Here is a 16,814-nt window from a genome sequence, read left to right as displayed (position 1 = left end):
CAATATCATGTTGTTTGTTTATACTTGTAAAAATCAAAATTTGATGATATTCTTCACAGTTCATTACACATGGAGATACTATTTGTACGGAACAGTTTTCTATTTCTCTCTCTCTCTCACTCACGTTTACTAATATCTCAGAACTAATATTCACAGATTACTTAGATAAGCTACGCTTCTAACATTTAACTATTGGCGTAGCACAACACAGTGATTGAAGCCATATAAAAAAATAAAAAAAAAATTTAACTGCTGTCAAACGGGGCTTCTGTTTTATTCTTCAAAAAGTATAACGTTAAAAAGGATATGAATTATGAACGGAAATATAAACTTCTGTGAGCTATTTTGCGAAATTTGACTGATAATAAAATTATAATCAACATGAAACGAGGTGCTTTAATAGTTATTGAAGGCGTGGATAGAACAGGAAAATCAACTCAAAGCAAAACTTTAGGTATGTTAACATTTTCTCACAAATTTCAGTCGTTTGTTTACTATAGAAGTTTATTATTTGATTATGTTTATGATTAATGAATAGTTAAGTACTAATAAGTGATAACCTAGAAAGTACTATGTGAATAAGAAGTACACTAAAATATTGTTGGGACATGTGTTCAAATAAACAAACATTTCAGTTGTAGCAATTTAATTTAATTTTGTCAATGACCAAATTATTTAGGGGGAAATGATTTGATCCGGTTTGGTTATGGCTTTATGAGTATGCTAGATAAATGGTTATAAAAAAACCTTAATCTACAGTCATCCAATTCAGTTCTGTCACCTAGAGTTCTGTGAGAAAATAAAAAAAAATAACCTTAACTTACTGTCATTTGATTAGGTTGTTTCATTAAAATTGTTTCTGAAAAAAAAAATAACCATGACCTTTTAATAATGAAATTTTAATTGAATCAAAATACAAAAAAGTTACTTGTAGCTTTTGTCAAGTGAGAATCTATCAAATACATTTTTTCAGCCAAAGGTTAAAACTTTACTTTTGTTAATTTATTACCAGTATAATGAAGTAGGGGAAAAAATATTTGCTTTGAGGATGACTATTGTAAATTTTTGGCTAACCAGGATAATTTATATATATTTGGATAGACTCTTTAAAAGCAAGCCTATTGAATAAATTATTTAATTTGAAACACCTCTGGTTTTTAGAATTTTGTCATTTTATTTTACTTAAATATTACACTTAAAATGAACACTTTCCAAATAAACATAAACTAATTGTTATTATTATTTGAACGCACTAATCTCAGGAAACTTCCAGTTTGAGTTGAAAAGTTATTTTAGTGTTGGATAGCCCATGTATTGAGAAAGGCTATATATCATTATGCTATGACCATTGGGAGCGGAGTAAAGAAAAATGTTGCAAAAATGGAAAAATTTATTACTTTTGTGAGCTTCTATTGTGTCCACTGGGTAAATGGTTAATGTTATGAAAAAAATATGTATGACGGAATTATAATATATATGAAAACTACGAAGAGTTATGGATCCCATCCGTTCATCGCAAAATTTTAGAAATGGACTTTGTAAGAACTTGTGAGGTTTCGCCATCTCTTTTTAAAACCATCTGCGAGGATAAAGATCCACTGATCGCTCCAAAAAAAAAAAAAAATACTGGGAATAGGGTATTTTAGTGTATGTGAGAAAAAAGCCAAAAATACATAAATAAGATAGTTCAATCAAAAAGCAATCGGAAAATAGTAGTTTCAGTTCATAAAATTATAAAATCTATTTTTTAATTCAGTTCAAAGTTTTGATTTTTTTTATCTGTTTTACAATTATGCGAAACGAATGCCGCCATGACATGACGTCATCAAGTCAGTAAACTACTTGAAGTGTCAATACGCGTTCACTATTTCTAATTTATCGAAATAGACAAATTTTTCGAACAATAAATTTGGATCTCTTCTCGCAAGTTAAACCAAGTTTACCTCATAGTTATATCACTTGGCACTTGAATCCACATTTTTTCGGCGTTTTTACACTAGTATTCTTACATTCAGGAACACCACACCAATGATAGGAATAGTAGCTTATTTGAATTGTAATAATTTGCTCTTTCTCTATGCACAGTGTTGTTACTTGATGTTTATTGTCGAGATGACGTCAGCAACGTGGCCTCTAGCGTTTTCGTTTATTTACGCGGGAAAATTTAAAATGTAATATTTAAATGTATTTTAATGGCACTTATTGATTGAGTGGTATTTTATCACCTTAAGATTAATTTGAGACACTTTTAAAAAAAGAGTGTAATACCCTATTGATTCGATCACTAAGGTAAGCTACGGAACGGTGATAGATCCGAAGTATTTGATAGTAAAATTAAATCCGAAGATCGTCGTTTCGTTCGGACGGACGTTTTGACGTTCGTTTTTCGAAGCAGACCCCCCTGATTTCTCTCCGGTTATGTCGGATTGCCTTATCACCGGACTACGAGAGTGAAGCTACAGAGTGCACCTGTGTATTGCGCCCGCACTTGCGCACTATATCTCTTGTGTACTTGACTGTTCTTCGTTGAGATTGGGCGTCGTGGCCGAAATTCGGTTAAGAAGAAATCATTAACTATACCGATTTTTTTTAAATATATAGGACCAATCTAAAAGCATTTTGTATTAAAAAATTATACCGTCTTCAAAAACAAAAAATAAATTAAGATTACCCATTCACTGGTTTACTGATTATGGAGTAGGTGTCTAATAAAATTAAACATTGTTTTCTTATATTTGTTCATGTACTTATATAGCTTAAGGCGATACCTCAAGGTCCATTTTCATACATTTTGTTTCGGCTTTAATCTGGGTAACTAAACAAGTATTGGCAAGTAAAGAATTTAAATTCACGTCTAGTTAGACGTTAGAACTAATCACTAACTAGACGTGAATTTAAATTCTTTACTTGCCAATACTTGTTTAGTTACCCAGATTAAAGGCGAAACAAAATGTATGAAAATGGACCTTGAGGTATCGCCATTAGCAATATTAAATAGTAAATGACTCAAAAATTAGTACGAGTAACCAGCATATAAATAATGTTAAATTATTTTTGGTTTTTAGTTGTTCTTAAAGGCAGCTAATGAATCAAATATAATATTTTTTGATAAAACAAAATTATAATTTTTGTGTTTGTTAAAATATAATTTTTTCTTTATTTTCTAGTCGAAACTTTAAAGAAGAGGAACATCCATGCAGAATATAGGAATTTTCCATCACGTGAAACAGAAATTGGACAAATGATAAATAAATATTTGACCTCAGATGTAAGTCAAGTTTTATATCCACTTATCTTTAACTTGACTATTTTTATTACTTCGTGTTCCATTACGAAGTCTAAAATATACCACACACAATTTTTTGTGCACGGCTGCACCCGCGTGAAAAGTAATTCCGGAATAAAACTCCCGCTGTATATTTTCCCGGGATAGAAAGTAGGCTTGTGTCCTTCCCAGAGTCACAAACTCCCTCCATAGCAAATTACATCGCAATCCGTTGAGTACTTAGTTGTTGAGTTTATTGCGTTCTGATAGGCAAACAGATGCGGCAGAGGACTTTCGTTTTAATACCTATATGTTTAGAAGTTTTTTTAGGGTAATAATTCCATCATACATATTTGTTGCGTTACTTTAACCGTTTACGCAAAGCACGCAATGGAAGCACTCAAAAAGAATACATTTTCCCCGTTTTTGGAACATTTTTCATTGACGTTCCATTCCGATTGTTCAAAGCGTGATGTTATATAGCCTTCCCCGAGAAATGGACTATCCAAGACTATAAGATTTTTTTAATTCGCAACAGTAGTTCCAGAGCATTTAAAAAAAAACAAACAATTTTCACCTTTTTCTTGAATCCTTATGGCATTAATTTTCTTACAACCACTCGACACGATTCTCATAACGAACGATATGCTACTTGCGTGGATGCTGAAGTATAGGTAATTCCTAAATATTTGCATGTTTGTCACCATGTCTCCCGCCTCTGGGTGATTTTCGAGCAAGATTTAACACAGTTTTAACATGTATTACCATGTTTTTGGTCCGTGCTGGCGTATCGGACCACAGAGTGCAACATACACCTGTTCGTGAAACTGCACTGCGTCCAAATCTCCACGAGTCGACTCCACGTGTGCCATTTCAGGTATTTTAGACTGTTTTCGCCTCGTTTTCGCGGCCGTTGCCACAATGGTGACACGCGACGGATTCTTTGGCGCCAGTATGTGTCAGACAGAAAATAACATAGGTAGTATATTGCATATCTAATATAGATACTTACAGTAAATTATTTATTATAATATACAAACATTTGTCGAATTTGCAAGGCTTGCAAAAGGTACGGGTGGGTGATTCTATGCTGCATCATAATGTGAATGTGTGGCAGGAGTGGCACGTAAATAGTTTCGGCGTTGTTATTCGTGTACCGCGGAATCCTCCGTAGTTGAGTCTGTGTCTAAAAGTGGACGGTATATGATGCAGGTCTAGCATGTAATATTATTTTAACAGGAATGCGACAAATAATAATTGTTCAATAACCAATATTGATTATTTTTTAATAATGCAGGTGAATCTGTCAGATGAAGCAGTACATCTTCTGTTTTCTGCAAACCGTTGGGAGAAAGCTGGCAACATAATCAAGACATTAGAAGCTGGCACCACAATCATCTTAGATAGATACTGTTATTCTGGTGTTGCATTCTCTGCTGCTAAAGGTAATTTGCACGAAACTTGTAAATTTTACAGTAATTTTTAAGTCAATTTTTAGGATTCCGTAACTGTTAAAGAATCACTTTTTGTCCGTCTGTTACTTTGTCAATAATCTTTTTGTAAGAAACGTATAGAACTTTCAAGTCCACATTATAAAAAATGCTCGGGCTACGGTCTCTCAAACGTGCAAAATCAAACTTGATAAAAAACATGACTGTTTGTTGATTATTTTGCGATTTCTCAATGGAATTAAAGCCTATAGGAATATTTCCCGTTGACCTATCACGCAATTTGGCAAGTAGCAATGTCTTACAGCACCTGTAAAGGGAAAAATCTGAAAATAGTAAACAATCAGAAACTTATTATTGGTTGGTTCAATAACCGTGTCTAGGGTTTGAACGGCAAACTTAAGCTTTTCCTTTAACTTACTTTGTGTTTTAGTTAGTCCAATAACGTTATGTGCTTTCTTAATGTCCCTATCTATGTATTTTAGTAGTTACCTAATTCATTTTTAATATTTCGATGTACTTAATATTACAAAATTATATTTTACGGATGTCCAATGTCTATAGTTCCCAGTGACACGAGCGAACAAGGTCTATTTATACGTGTGAAACTCGCCACGCATAGTCTGGATAGGTCTTAAGAGCTATATCAGGGGTGGCCAACCGATCGATCGCGATCGACTGGTCGATCGCGACAACAAGGCCAGTCGATCGTGGCAAGGCAAAAATATAAATACGTAGAACAGACCGCCCAACATACCTAATCACTGACTGCTGCACGCATTGTCTTGTACAATTTTTTAATCAAAATAATAATAAATTATGTACTGTGAACTATGTTGTTTCATTTAAGATTTCAAGAAGTATGTAGCTTGGTAGATCGCACAGAGTATTATCAGTGAAAAGTAGATCTTGGGTCTTACCAAGTTGGCCACCCCTGAGCTATATGAAGCATTTCACGTGAAGCGCTCACCGAAATAAATAAGGTTCTGAAATTCGTTCATATTCAGCCTATTTGCAGTTTTAGTATATGTAAGCGTACGATATACATTGTTTTTATTTGAAGTTTAGTTATAAAGTTATGGGTTTCTAGAGAATTGCCGTCGTAGATTAAAGGCTATTCGGAAGATATATTTAAAATCAATCAATTCAAAGTAAAGTTTCAATCGCGGTGGTTTATGTCGTAATGGTACTATATTTTAGAATGAATTTCAGAACGTTACGTTTATTGCGTTGTCCGTTTACGTGGATGCCCCATATATTAAGTATTAAAATAAAAAGATATTTTAATTGTATTTACAAATTTATTGCAGGTCTAGATTTAAAGTGGTGTAAATCACCAGATGTGGGATTACCTAAACCAGATAAAGTATTTTTTTTAACAATGCCTTTTGAGGCTATCATAGAAAGGAAAGGCTTTGGGCAGGAAAGGTAACTATATTTTTTGAACTTGTTAAAAATTCTATAATTATCCTGTCTGCTGTATTTATGCCATGGAAAATATCATTTCAATCGCGATACAAAATTTGACTTCATCTGGGTTTTAGTACTTATATTTATATAACAGTTTTTAAGTTTTGTGTGGATTTTATTTGGTAAGATTTCACTAATTAAATAAATCAACAATCCAAATGAAATTTATTTTCAGATACGAAATTCTAGATTTTCAAAGAAAAGTTGTTGATATGTACTCACAATTGAAAGAGGAAAACTGGGACGTTCTAGATGCGAATAGGTAAATTCTTTTAAAAACATATATCTGACTGTTTAAAATCCTTTTCTCACCCCCTTTTTTCTTGAAGAGTTTGAAAGAGCCATTAAAGCCTTAATAAGATTACGCCGCTATTCGTATGATATCTTTCTAAGTACTACAATAGGTCATAGTCACTAAACAAAAAATATACTCGTCGAATTAAGAACTTCCTCCTATATTTAAAGTCGGTTAAAATAAAAATAAGTAATTAATTAATTGACTAAGTTGTGCAAAATGTTCCAAGTCACAAACTGGTCATAATTAAACTAATGATTTCAAACTATCCAAATTGATGTGTATAGAGTACTTAGTCCTATTTTGATATATTTTTTTTTATACAGTCGTTAGTCGTTATTAAAATTACGTTTTTTTTTAAAAAATAAGTCTTATTCCTTTAAGAATACAAATTATTTACAATAGTTTGGAATATTATCAATTAATTATAATTTTTACCAGTTAGGGACTGGATAATGTTATAACATTTTAATGATTTACTACATTTGGTTAATTACATGTACTATTTTTATATTTTCAGGACAATTGAGGATATTCAAGATGAATTAGTCCAAAAAACATTAGCAGTTATAAAAAAATCTGAAAACGAGCGTGTTGGAAAAATTTGGGTTAATGAAACATGACCCCATGGGAAGTGGTGTATAAGTGAAAATGAAAATAGAGATATTATATTTCGAATATAGCATGTTTTTTTTAGGTTATGTCGCGCGTCGATGCCAAATGTTACATTATTTTAATTAAACCCTTGTAATCCCCTCGACGTTAAAAATCCACAGCATTCATTCCATAATAAGTGCAGTTCGATGAATCTGACTTAGACCGTAATTTGTGCGGGGCGGAATCTCATCGCTACAAGCAGTTTTTATCATCAAAATACTTCTAGTACCTAATCTATGAAGGTAAATGTATAGGTGTAAAGAGACTTCCACATGAGCCAGTGACTTAATACTAGGGTGGCATGAGGGGCAAAATGCCACAGGCCCGCGGCTTGAGGCGACCCTTGCTTAGTGAGGAAGAGGAGAATTCGGGATAATTCAAAGTTGCTATTGCTCTATGTTAGTGTTCATATTTTTACCGCGGTACTTTAGTGTGTTTTCATAAATGATTTTATAGTGCTAATTTACATTATAATTTAGGCATTGTTAAAAATTTGCTATTAAAAATACCTACGGGATGACATCATTTTACATCCTGTACCGCCATAAGTAAATATTATGAACAAGAAGAAAATTTAACTGACGTAATACTGCATCGGTGGCGTAGCTGTATCACAGAATAAAGAATAGTACTCGGTACGTGTGCTGGGTCGAACCGTAAATAGGTTAATGATTGGGTTTTTCTGCTTAGTATCAACCCGGAGTGGAGTTCGTACTCGATACGGCGATAGGCTCGCCACCTATTACATCGTGGGATGGTACACAAGAAAAAAAGGGGTGTCTTGAATACACCCCTGCTTAACCCTTCAGGCATAAAGGCGTGATGTGTGTTTGTTTTAATAATGAAAATTGATAATGAAAGTTTGTTTTAAATGTATTTTAATCTTTATTTTATTTCTCAACATTTTGTAGCAGAATCTTGGCACCTTGCGATGTTTGTTTCTTCAATAAGTTAGAGTGCGCTTTTATTTTCTTACTCAGTTTAGTCGCTACATTTTCATTATTGCTCTCAATAAGTTTTAAAAGGAAGAAACATCCTCTATTGGTCAGCAGCCAAACTTTGATCTGAAAATGTTACAATCATTATTTTGATATATTTCAAGATGAGCACAGAAGTGATACTAGAATATAACACGCTGGATTTCCCATCCAAGACCATTAGATGCAACTATCTTTTTAATAAAGAAACGACACAACGTGTTTGTTGTATTCCTTATCAGTATTGATTTCGGATGTAAGTTTACAAAATATACATTTTCGAAGCATATGGCGTAATATTTTTATTGTGCAATACAAATTATATTTATTCTTTGAAATATGGTATGTGATTAAAGTATTAATCACTACATAGTATAAAACAAAGTCGCTTTTTCTGTCCCTATGTCCCTTTGTATGCTTAAATCTTTAAAACTACGCAACGGATTTTGATGCGGTTTTTTTTAATAGATAGAGTGATTCAAGAGGAAGGTTTATATGTATACTAACATCCATTAAATAGTGGAGAAATACTATTATTTTGTTATGTTATACCCGTGCGAAGCCAGAGCGGGCCGCTATGGTTTTATATACAACGTTCACAGTTTTTCTGTAGTGTATTTAGTATCAGCATTGCACCCGTGCGAAGCCGGGGCGGGTCGCTAGTTTATAATATAATTCATTATTTTTTCGGCACCATAATTATACATGTCCAGTTTTAAATATATAATTATGCTGCTCAAGAGCATATTAATATACATAGAGGCATGGCAACAAGTCTGTTGTAACTTAATATGGAATAAGTAATAAGATATCATTACAAATACTAACTGTATCATCATCTAAATGGTCTGCAACAGCCTCTCCCAGGGAGCAGTCATCCTTGCCTTTGTCTAGTGCAGCCAATTTTTTAAGGCACATGTGTATACCAGCATCCTCTACTGCTAATAAATCTTTTCCCTCAGTCTTAATACGCCACTCTGGACTGCAAATAGCTTTCGCTAACCCTTCCAATATATCCTTTGAAGTTCCTGTGAAAAAGTAAAGGGCCATTATAGATAAGTGAAAATAAATATACTGTATGTTCAATTAAATAATCAAATGCCTAAATATTTCTTAACATAATGGTTAATATTTTTACCTGTTGACAATACAGCTATGGCTAATAGCATATTAGTTTTGCTGCTGAGCCAAAATTGTGGATCAGATTCAAGATCTTGCTTTAGAGGAGGAAGTACAGCTTCTCTCAGCTCGCTGATACGCAGTTCTGCGTCTTTCTTAGATGTGCCACTTTTAGCGCCCTCTTCCAAAAATTTTATAAATGTTGGATGAAATGCCGCTGAATCTTTAGGTTTAACAAGCCAATGTACCACCTGCAATGAATGTTTTTTTTTAATGTACAAAGCCATATACAAAAAATTATAACCTACAAAATAATAAATTTTAATTTATATTGTTCATTTCAATGCCTCATGAAATATGAAGTACAAAAGCACTAATGAGTTTTGGAAGCATTAGGAGCATCATATGCCTTAACTATATGATTAAGAACAATTAATTAAATTTATTGCACACAAAATTTAACTTAAAAAAATTATTCACAACTTTTTTTTAAATATTGTGTAAAAGCAAAATATACTAGAGTGGACAAACAAAATACTTACCATATTGCCCCAATGATCTTTGACTACATCCTTTAAGTTGGCAGCTATAGTTGTAACAATTGCCTTTTTAACAAGAACCGTATCATCCACTGAGTCAAATATGGCAATGAGAAGACGGTAGCCAGTCTTATGTTTACATAGAGGTATGACATGTTCTTTTACCACTTTTAATATTGTCTGTAACAAGAATTTACCAGTGTTGATAATTTTTTATATATTTTAAAGTATTAATACTATTTAAAGTAGAACCTCACTTTTTTATCTTTATTAGTGCCTTGCCATATACACATGCTAGCCGCATTCACTCCTGGTAATGAGTTGCTGAGAGGGACAATTAATGAACTAAGAGTGGAGATCATCTCAGTACGGTCTTCAGTGCTACACTCTCTGATGTAGTCATACAACACAGAATGGAATAACCTGAAATTAGGAAAATTAACTTTTATATTTTACAAATTTATATCCAATTCCTAATTTTTATTTCATATGGTCGCAGCAAAGTGACCCTACTGCACCTAATGGTAACACAATTACGCCAGTTTGTTTCAGCTCAATATATACATGTCTGATTCTGGAATGCTACACATGTTTTCAATAACCACTATGACAAGGTTTTACTTTTTATCCTACTTGCAGCATTGTTATCTTGTACTTACTCTCCATCATGTAAATTCTTATCAAGAATTCGTTGAATATTCGCCTTGCATGACTGAAGAATGGCTGGCTTCATTCCTTGGGTGTCCTTATAAGCATCAGCCAGAGTTTTTATTTTATCATCCTTTGACTGAAATAAAAATATATTTCTATGTATCTTTCACGCAATGAATGGAATACTAGGTGACAGTAAGGCTTCTACTTTTTCCAGTGGCTTCAATATAACCCTCAATATGAAGTTGGCATAATACAATTTTAAATTCATTTTACAAAATTAATTTCTGTTATAAAGATTTTGTAGGCTAATTGAACAGATTTAAAGACTTATTTATCTCTTCTGGAAGATTTAACCTCAGGTAGTTTTTTTAAAACAAGACAAATATTGCACATTCCTCTCCAATGATTTAACAAGGGGTGAAACTACCACAATTTCAGTCTTTTTAGAATAATTAAGAAATATTCATTCTGAAACCATTCTGAGACAAAATATCAAGCCATGGAGGCTTTACAGAATGTTGAACTAAGCAACCATGTTTTAAGAGACCTCATGCTAGCAAGAAGCACAAAGGAGAAATATTCCCTCTTTAAGCAATCAGGAAAAAACCTCATAAAGGTCCTCAAGCCTCACATTAGTTAAGACTGCTACTGATTCCAAGTGTCAAAGGTAGGATTACAGCAGGTGGTGCTAAATGTTCTACACCAAAATTAATAATTTAAAGAAGAATGTAATACATACATTTTTATATATGTCACCATAAAATTCCTGTTGCATATACATTTTTTCTTTCTTAGTGGCAAATTCACCATAAGCGTAATCAAGTACTGGAGCACTTATTGTATGAGTTGCCAATGACACAATGTGGCCAAAGAACTTTTTGATCACTTCATGTCGTATAAAATCAGTGCCATATTTAAGGATTCTCTTGACAGCATGCTGGCCATACTTGGATTGAACCATTTGCACCATGATATCCAGAAGTTCTTCAGTTATTTCATTCTTTACATCTTCTGGACTATGCTTTAGCAAGACTTGAATTACTCTGCTCAAATCATGCGTCAGAGCAATTGCTTTATACTGTCCTTTTAAAATACAGTGCAACTCTTTACATGACTTTAAACGGAAATCAGGTTTCACAACTTTTCTGAAATAGTTATTTATTTAAATAAAACACTTAATAATTATTAAGTGTTTTTTTTATTTTGAATATTTATAATGGAAATAACAAATGGAATATTTAAACAGCGGCGATAGATTAGTTGGGTGTGGGGTTGGTGTTGGGGTTCAAATCCCAGGGCACATACCTCTAACTTTTCTAAAAAATTATGTGTGTATTCTTTGTGAATTATCACTTGCTTTAACGGTGCAGGAAAACATAGTGAGGAAACCTGTATACCGGAGATATTCTCTATCGGAATGTTGAGGGAGTGTGAAGTTTACCAATCCGCACTAGGCCAGCGTGATGGACTAAGGCCTAATCCCTCTCAGTAGTAGAGGAGGCCCGTGCCCAGCAGTGGGACAGTATATAATACAAGGCTGATATTATTATTAATGGAAATTATTTTAAAAGTTTGTAGTCAACAGTCCAATTATATTATTTTAATGTTCAGTGATAGATGAGTAAAAAAAAAACGAAAACGAAACAAAGGCTTCTGTGAAGACCATTAGATATGGTTTAAAAATGAGGGAATATTATAGAGATGAAGACAGTATTACAAATATTTATATGTTAGATGGAAACATATTATTAATATTTTAATTTGAAATACCTTTGTATTTGTGCTGCAAGTAGCTTTGCTTTATGTGATATTTCAAATACTTCAGCTGTGGCCTTTGCTTTGCGTCTTACTATTCTCAGTTGTTTCTTTTCTTTTTTCATTTCTGACCATTTAGGTTTTTCGCCGCTGCTTTGGTCTTTTTTATCCGATGTTCCTTTAAAGCCAGGTTTGCCAAAGGTTTTATCTTTACCTCCAAACTTATTAAAAGTCTTACCGCTTTTGCCATCATTTCTAAAGTTTCTCTTATCGTTTATATTTTTCTTATTTGGTCCTTCAGAATTAGGCTTTGTGTTTTTGTTAGTATCGTTTAGAATTTTCTTCTTTTTAGAAGGCGAAGACTGGTCACCATCACTTTTTCTTTTTATTTTCTGCATGTTTTAATAGGTGTATTTTGCGATAAACTTATAAACTATAGGAAAATCACTTTAAGCGCTATTCAAATAAGTTAAAAGTATTGGGTAAAATAGACATTTCCTAAAATTGTCCCCCACGTGTAAAATACACCAGTTTCAAATAACCAAACAATTACCAATTGGCAAGAATGAACTGTCACAAATGACATTGATTTTTTTTTCGTCCTTAGAGGACAGGCTATAGTCTTACGATCATACTGCCTAACAATTGACATTGAAGTTAAATGTATGTGGTGCTGTGCGCAGTGCGACCTTACTGAGGCGACCTTAGAACAATAACAATAATCATGTCAACATACGAAAATAATGATTTGATGGATGAATCATGAGCAAATTAGAATTATTTATTTAATAAAACTAAAACAATAATCCACGGCTATTGGCACTAATTGAACTCTTTCCCTTTGAAAACAATTAATTATAATCGATTTCTTTATCATATTGTTATTGGGTATTATATCGATTTTTCGCCAATCACGTCTCTAAGCCTAATATTGCTCAATTTCACTCAATTAAAAAAAAATGGTACACTTTTTTTACTAATTGTATTCAAATACAAATAATTATTCATATGTACAAACACCTCTTACGTAGTATATTACTTACTCTATGAAACACCTATGTACGAGTGCTGATAAGATCACTAAGTTATGAAATAATAAGTATTAAAAACTTCAGTTCAAAATAAATCAAATAACTATCTCGAAATGGTTGATATAAACAAATATCTCGAAAGTCAACTAGCACTGGCTAAACTAAGATCTGAGTGTAAATCTAAGAAAGATGGTGTTTCTTTAAAAAGTAGAACTGCAGCTGATCATATTTCGAAAAGACAGGTAAAAAAATTTGCAAAAGTTTCTCAAAAAGAAAAAGTAGATCAAAAGTCAAAGTTACCTCAACTGGAACTAAACAAATCGGATCTTAAAACAGAACCAGCTGTAAGTGCTTCTATAGCAGAGAATTCTGACGACGATGAGGATTATGTGCCGTCGGAAGATGAAGACGAAACTATTCACTTATGTCCTTTAAAAGTTTCATCTCGCGCCAAAGAGTCCGTACAGAAGATCATTGATGATGGTGACACAAGTTTTTACAATGAAAGGATTAAGACTTGGCGGCACAATTTGGCCATGGCTTGTGCAGGAGATAACAAGGTAGAACCTTTATCAGCTGATATTCGGTATATACTCAACGGAAATGAAGATCCAGAAGAAAATCACGAACTTCAGAATGGTTACCTGGTGCCTAATTATATTTGGAAACAGTTGTATAAATTTCAGAGAACTGGAGTGAAATGGTTGTGGGAATTACATCAAGTGCAATCTGGGGGTTTACTGGGAGACGAAATGGGGTTAGGCAAAACTATACAAATAATAGCATTTTTAACAGGACTCTCAAAAACGAATTCAGGTAGTTGGGATGGCCTTGGACCCAGTATAATTGTAGCACCGGCAACAGTTATTTATCAATGGGTTTCGCATTTTCACTACTGGTGTCCCCATTTACGAGTAGCTGTGCTTCACCACACGGGTTCACACAGTGGAAATCACAACAAACTTGTTAGGGATATATATGCTTCTCACGGTATATTATTATTGACATATGCTGGTATTGTAAAGTATCACAAAGAAATAATGGCCAGAAAATGGCATTATCTAATTTTAGATGAGGGGCATAAAATCAGGAATCCAGATACTCAAGTTAGCAAACTTATAAAGAAAATACAGACACCGCATAAACTAATTATAACTGGTTCTCCACTTCAGAATAGTTTGCAAGAGCTGTGGTCTCTGTTTGACTTTATGAAACCAGGCCTTTTAGGAACATACAATACATTTATGATACATTTTGCTCAACCCATTACCCAAGGAGGATATGCCAATGCAACTGAAATGCAAGAAGCAACTGCATTAGAGATAGCAAAAGCATTAAAAAATATTATAACACCTTACATGTTAAGGCGTAGTAAAACTGAAGTTCAAGACCATATTAAACTACCTGAAAAAAATGAGCAGGTCCTATTTTGTGCACTGACAGTAGAACAAAAAGATTTATACTTGGGTTACCTTATGGGTAGTACAGTAAGAAGTATTTTAGACAAGGAAAATAAATATGGCGATCCTCTGAGAGCAAGAGTGTTGGTGGCCTTAACAACATTACGAAAAATATGCAACCACCCAGACTTATACCTTTATGAAGCTCAAGAAGACTGTGAACAAGTTGATGCTGACAAGTTTGGTCACTGGAAAAGATCTGGTAAAATGTCAGTAGTAAATTCATTACTTAAAATTTGGCAAAAGCAAGGACATAGGGCACTCATATTTACACAGTCAAGGGCTATGTTGTGTATTTTAGAACAATATTTGCAAAACCAAAAATACAAATATTTAAAGATGGATGGATCTGTTAGTGTTGGTCAAAGACAAAACCTAATTAGGACATTTAACGAAAAACCAGAATACTTGGTTTTTCTAGCCACTACAAGAGTGGGAGGCTTAGGAGTAAACTTAACAGGTGCAGACCGAGTTATTATTTATGACCCTGATTGGAACCCAGCCACAGACGATCAAGCTAAAGAAAGAGCTTGGAGAATAGGTCAGGCAAGAAATGTTACTGTTTATAGGCTTCTTTCAGCGGGAACAATTGAAGAAAAAATCTATCAAAGACAAATATTTAAACATTTTCTAAGTAACAAAATTTTACTAGATCCCAATCAAAAAAATGTACTCAGTACAAGTACTTTACAAGGGCTTTTCTCACTGGAAGAGCCAAATTTTGAAGGTGATACTGAGACGGCTTCATTATTTAAACACACAAAAATAAATGTAAGTAACTCTAAAAACACAAAAGATAAAACTCATTCGAGAAATGATTTGCATCTGAAAAAATTAGAAGCAATGAAAAAAATGGCAAAAGCTATAAGTAAAAAAATATCACAGGATTCAGTGGAATATAAAAATAATGTTGAAGTGAAAGATCCTAGAATAGAATACAAAAGAAAACAAGATATATTGAGAGATCCACCAGTAATTGAAACACCTGAAATTAATTTAGTTGATGACAAAGAGACAAATGTCCCCTTTGAACATGTGTTATCAGAATTAGATATAATCAATATGCATATAAAAAAAGACTATGAAGAAACTTTAATCAAAAATGTCTTGAAAAATACAAATCCAGAAGAGAAAGAAATTGATGATGATATCGAGCCATCTGATACAAGTCATATTAATATCAATGAATCTTCCAAAGTTGTAACATCCTCTTATAATGATAATTCAAAGCAAGTGTGTAATAAAAATATTAATAATATTAAAAAAGGCCATAAAAGAAAGCACACCAGTTTGATGGATGAAAAAGTGGAAAATTTAGTAACTGTTAAAAAAGTAAAAAAGAAAGTACATAAAAGCGAAATACAATCAGGTAGTGATGATGACTATGTTTTAAGTAAATTATTTGCTAAAGCAGCAGTAAAAAATGCTTTGCAGCATGATGTAGTTGTGGGTTTAGCAGAAAAAGAAAAAAGACATAGAATGAAAGAAGAAGCTGAGAAAAAAGCAAAAGATGCAGTTCGAGCTTTAAAGTTTTCTTCCACATAAAATTAGTTAATTAGGCTATATTTTAAATATAATTTATCTTTCAAAATAAATTCGTTTTTATATTCGATTTTGTTTAAGTTTTTTAAAGAAATTGGCAATGATATTTAACTGCTTACTATAATATCAACTCCAATGCTGTAGGTCTGAAACTCTTGTCTCAAAGAGAATTATAATTCTTGTCTGTTAAAGGAAAGATGTTATGGCGCGTCCTTTTTATATAATCTCAAGACGGGAGCTAATTGGTTACTTGTGATGGATACTGCGCATACATTTAATTTAAGAAATAACGTTCTTGTGTAATATTTACTGAAAAAAAATCTTCATTTGTATCACATTGTTCAGTGCATGTATTTGTAAATATCGTATTTTTTTTTCCTGTTTTGTTCCAAGTAGCCAACTATCAAATAGGGGCTACATACATTTTAGCAGAGAATATACATTTTAGATATTTTACTTGAAAAAATAAACGTTGGAAACTATACCTATTTCAAATGCTCTGTATTGGAAACAGTCGCAGACGATGTCGAAAATTGGTTCACCTAGTACATTCCTTCATGAAAGAAGGCAACATTTTTTTTCTGTGAGTTACCAGTATTAGA

The 16,814-nt window shown here is 32.9% G+C and overlaps 3 protein-coding genes across 4 annotated transcripts; 2 read left to right on the top strand and 1 right to left on the bottom strand.

The window, feature by feature from the left end:
• The first annotated feature begins 138 nt into the window (after nucleotides 1-138).
• Nucleotides 139-7,161, top strand: LOC115446466 (thymidylate kinase). 2 transcript variants are annotated; one of them, XM_030173133.2, is made up of 6 exons: nucleotides 139-454; nucleotides 3,168-3,268; nucleotides 4,563-4,710; nucleotides 6,024-6,141; nucleotides 6,359-6,445; nucleotides 6,999-7,161. In XM_030173133.2, the coding sequence occupies exons 1-6, from the start codon at nucleotides 382-384 to the stop codon at nucleotides 7,099-7,101; spliced, it is 630 nt and encodes a 209-aa protein (XP_030028993.1). In that variant the 5' UTR covers nucleotides 139-381; the 3' UTR covers nucleotides 7,102-7,161. The 2 variants fall into 2 exon arrangements, with proteins under 2 accessions (XP_030028993.1, XP_030028995.1); XM_030173135.2 differs by lacking the exons at nucleotides 139-454; nucleotides 3,168-3,268 and adding exons at nucleotides 3,275-3,939; nucleotides 4,067-4,142.
• Nucleotides 7,162-7,990: 829 nt separating this feature from the next.
• On the bottom strand, nucleotides 7,991-12,757 carry LOC115446461 (protein penguin). The gene is made up of 8 exons (XM_030173129.2): nucleotides 12,195-12,757; nucleotides 11,164-11,569; nucleotides 10,430-10,557; nucleotides 10,028-10,193; nucleotides 9,774-9,950; nucleotides 9,251-9,482; nucleotides 8,941-9,140; nucleotides 7,991-8,199 (listed from the first exon to the last, which is right to left on the bottom strand). The coding sequence occupies exons 1-8, from the start codon at nucleotides 12,575-12,577 to the stop codon at nucleotides 8,026-8,028; spliced, it is 1,866 nt and encodes a 621-aa protein (XP_030028989.1). The 5' UTR covers nucleotides 12,578-12,757; the 3' UTR covers nucleotides 7,991-8,025.
• Nucleotides 12,758-13,116: 359 nt separating this feature from the next.
• LOC115446460 (DNA excision repair protein ERCC-6-like) lies at nucleotides 13,117-16,282 on the top strand. The gene has a single exon (XM_030173128.2). It carries the CDS (start codon nucleotides 13,324-13,326, stop codon nucleotides 16,213-16,215), a length of 2,892 nt encoding a protein of 963 aa, XP_030028988.1. The 5' UTR covers nucleotides 13,117-13,323; the 3' UTR covers nucleotides 16,216-16,282.
• Nucleotides 16,283-16,814: the final 532 nt, after the last annotated feature.

The sequence above is a fragment of the Manduca sexta genome, chromosome 12, assembly GCF_014839805.1.
Source record: "Manduca sexta isolate Smith_Timp_Sample1 chromosome 12, JHU_Msex_v1.0, whole genome shotgun sequence".
Classification (NCBI taxonomy): Eukaryota; Metazoa; Arthropoda; class Insecta; order Lepidoptera; family Sphingidae; genus Manduca; species Manduca sexta.
This window is presented reverse-complemented; position numbering and strand designations above follow the sequence as displayed.

Excerpts from the sequence above, each read along its gene's own strand:
- LOC115446461 (XM_030173129.2), bottom strand. The coding sequence starts at position 12,577 with ATGCAGAAAATAAAAAGAAAAAGTGATGGTGACCAGTCTTCGCCTTCT. Across the intron at positions 10,558-11,163 it reads ATGGTGACATATATAAAAAT|TCAAAGGATGATAAAATAAA; the intron begins GTATGTATTACA and ends TTTTTATTTCAG. Across the intron at positions 8,200-8,940 it reads ACCATTTAGATGATGATACA|ATCAAAGTTTGGCTGCTGAC; the intron begins GTTAGTATTTGT and ends TAACATTTTCAG.
- LOC115446466 (XM_030173133.2), top strand. The coding sequence starts at position 382 with ATGAAACGAGGTGCTTTAATAGTTATTGAAGGCGTGGATAGAACAGGA. Across the intron at positions 3,269-4,562 it reads ATAAATATTTGACCTCAGAT|GTGAATCTGTCAGATGAAGC; the intron begins GTAAGTCAAGTT and ends TTAATAATGCAG. Across the intron at positions 4,711-6,023 it reads TGCATTCTCTGCTGCTAAAG|GTCTAGATTTAAAGTGGTGT; the intron begins GTAATTTGCACG and ends AATTTATTGCAG.
- LOC115446460 (XM_030173128.2), top strand. The coding sequence starts at position 13,324 with ATGGTTGATATAAACAAATATCTCGAAAGTCAACTAGCACTGGCTAAA.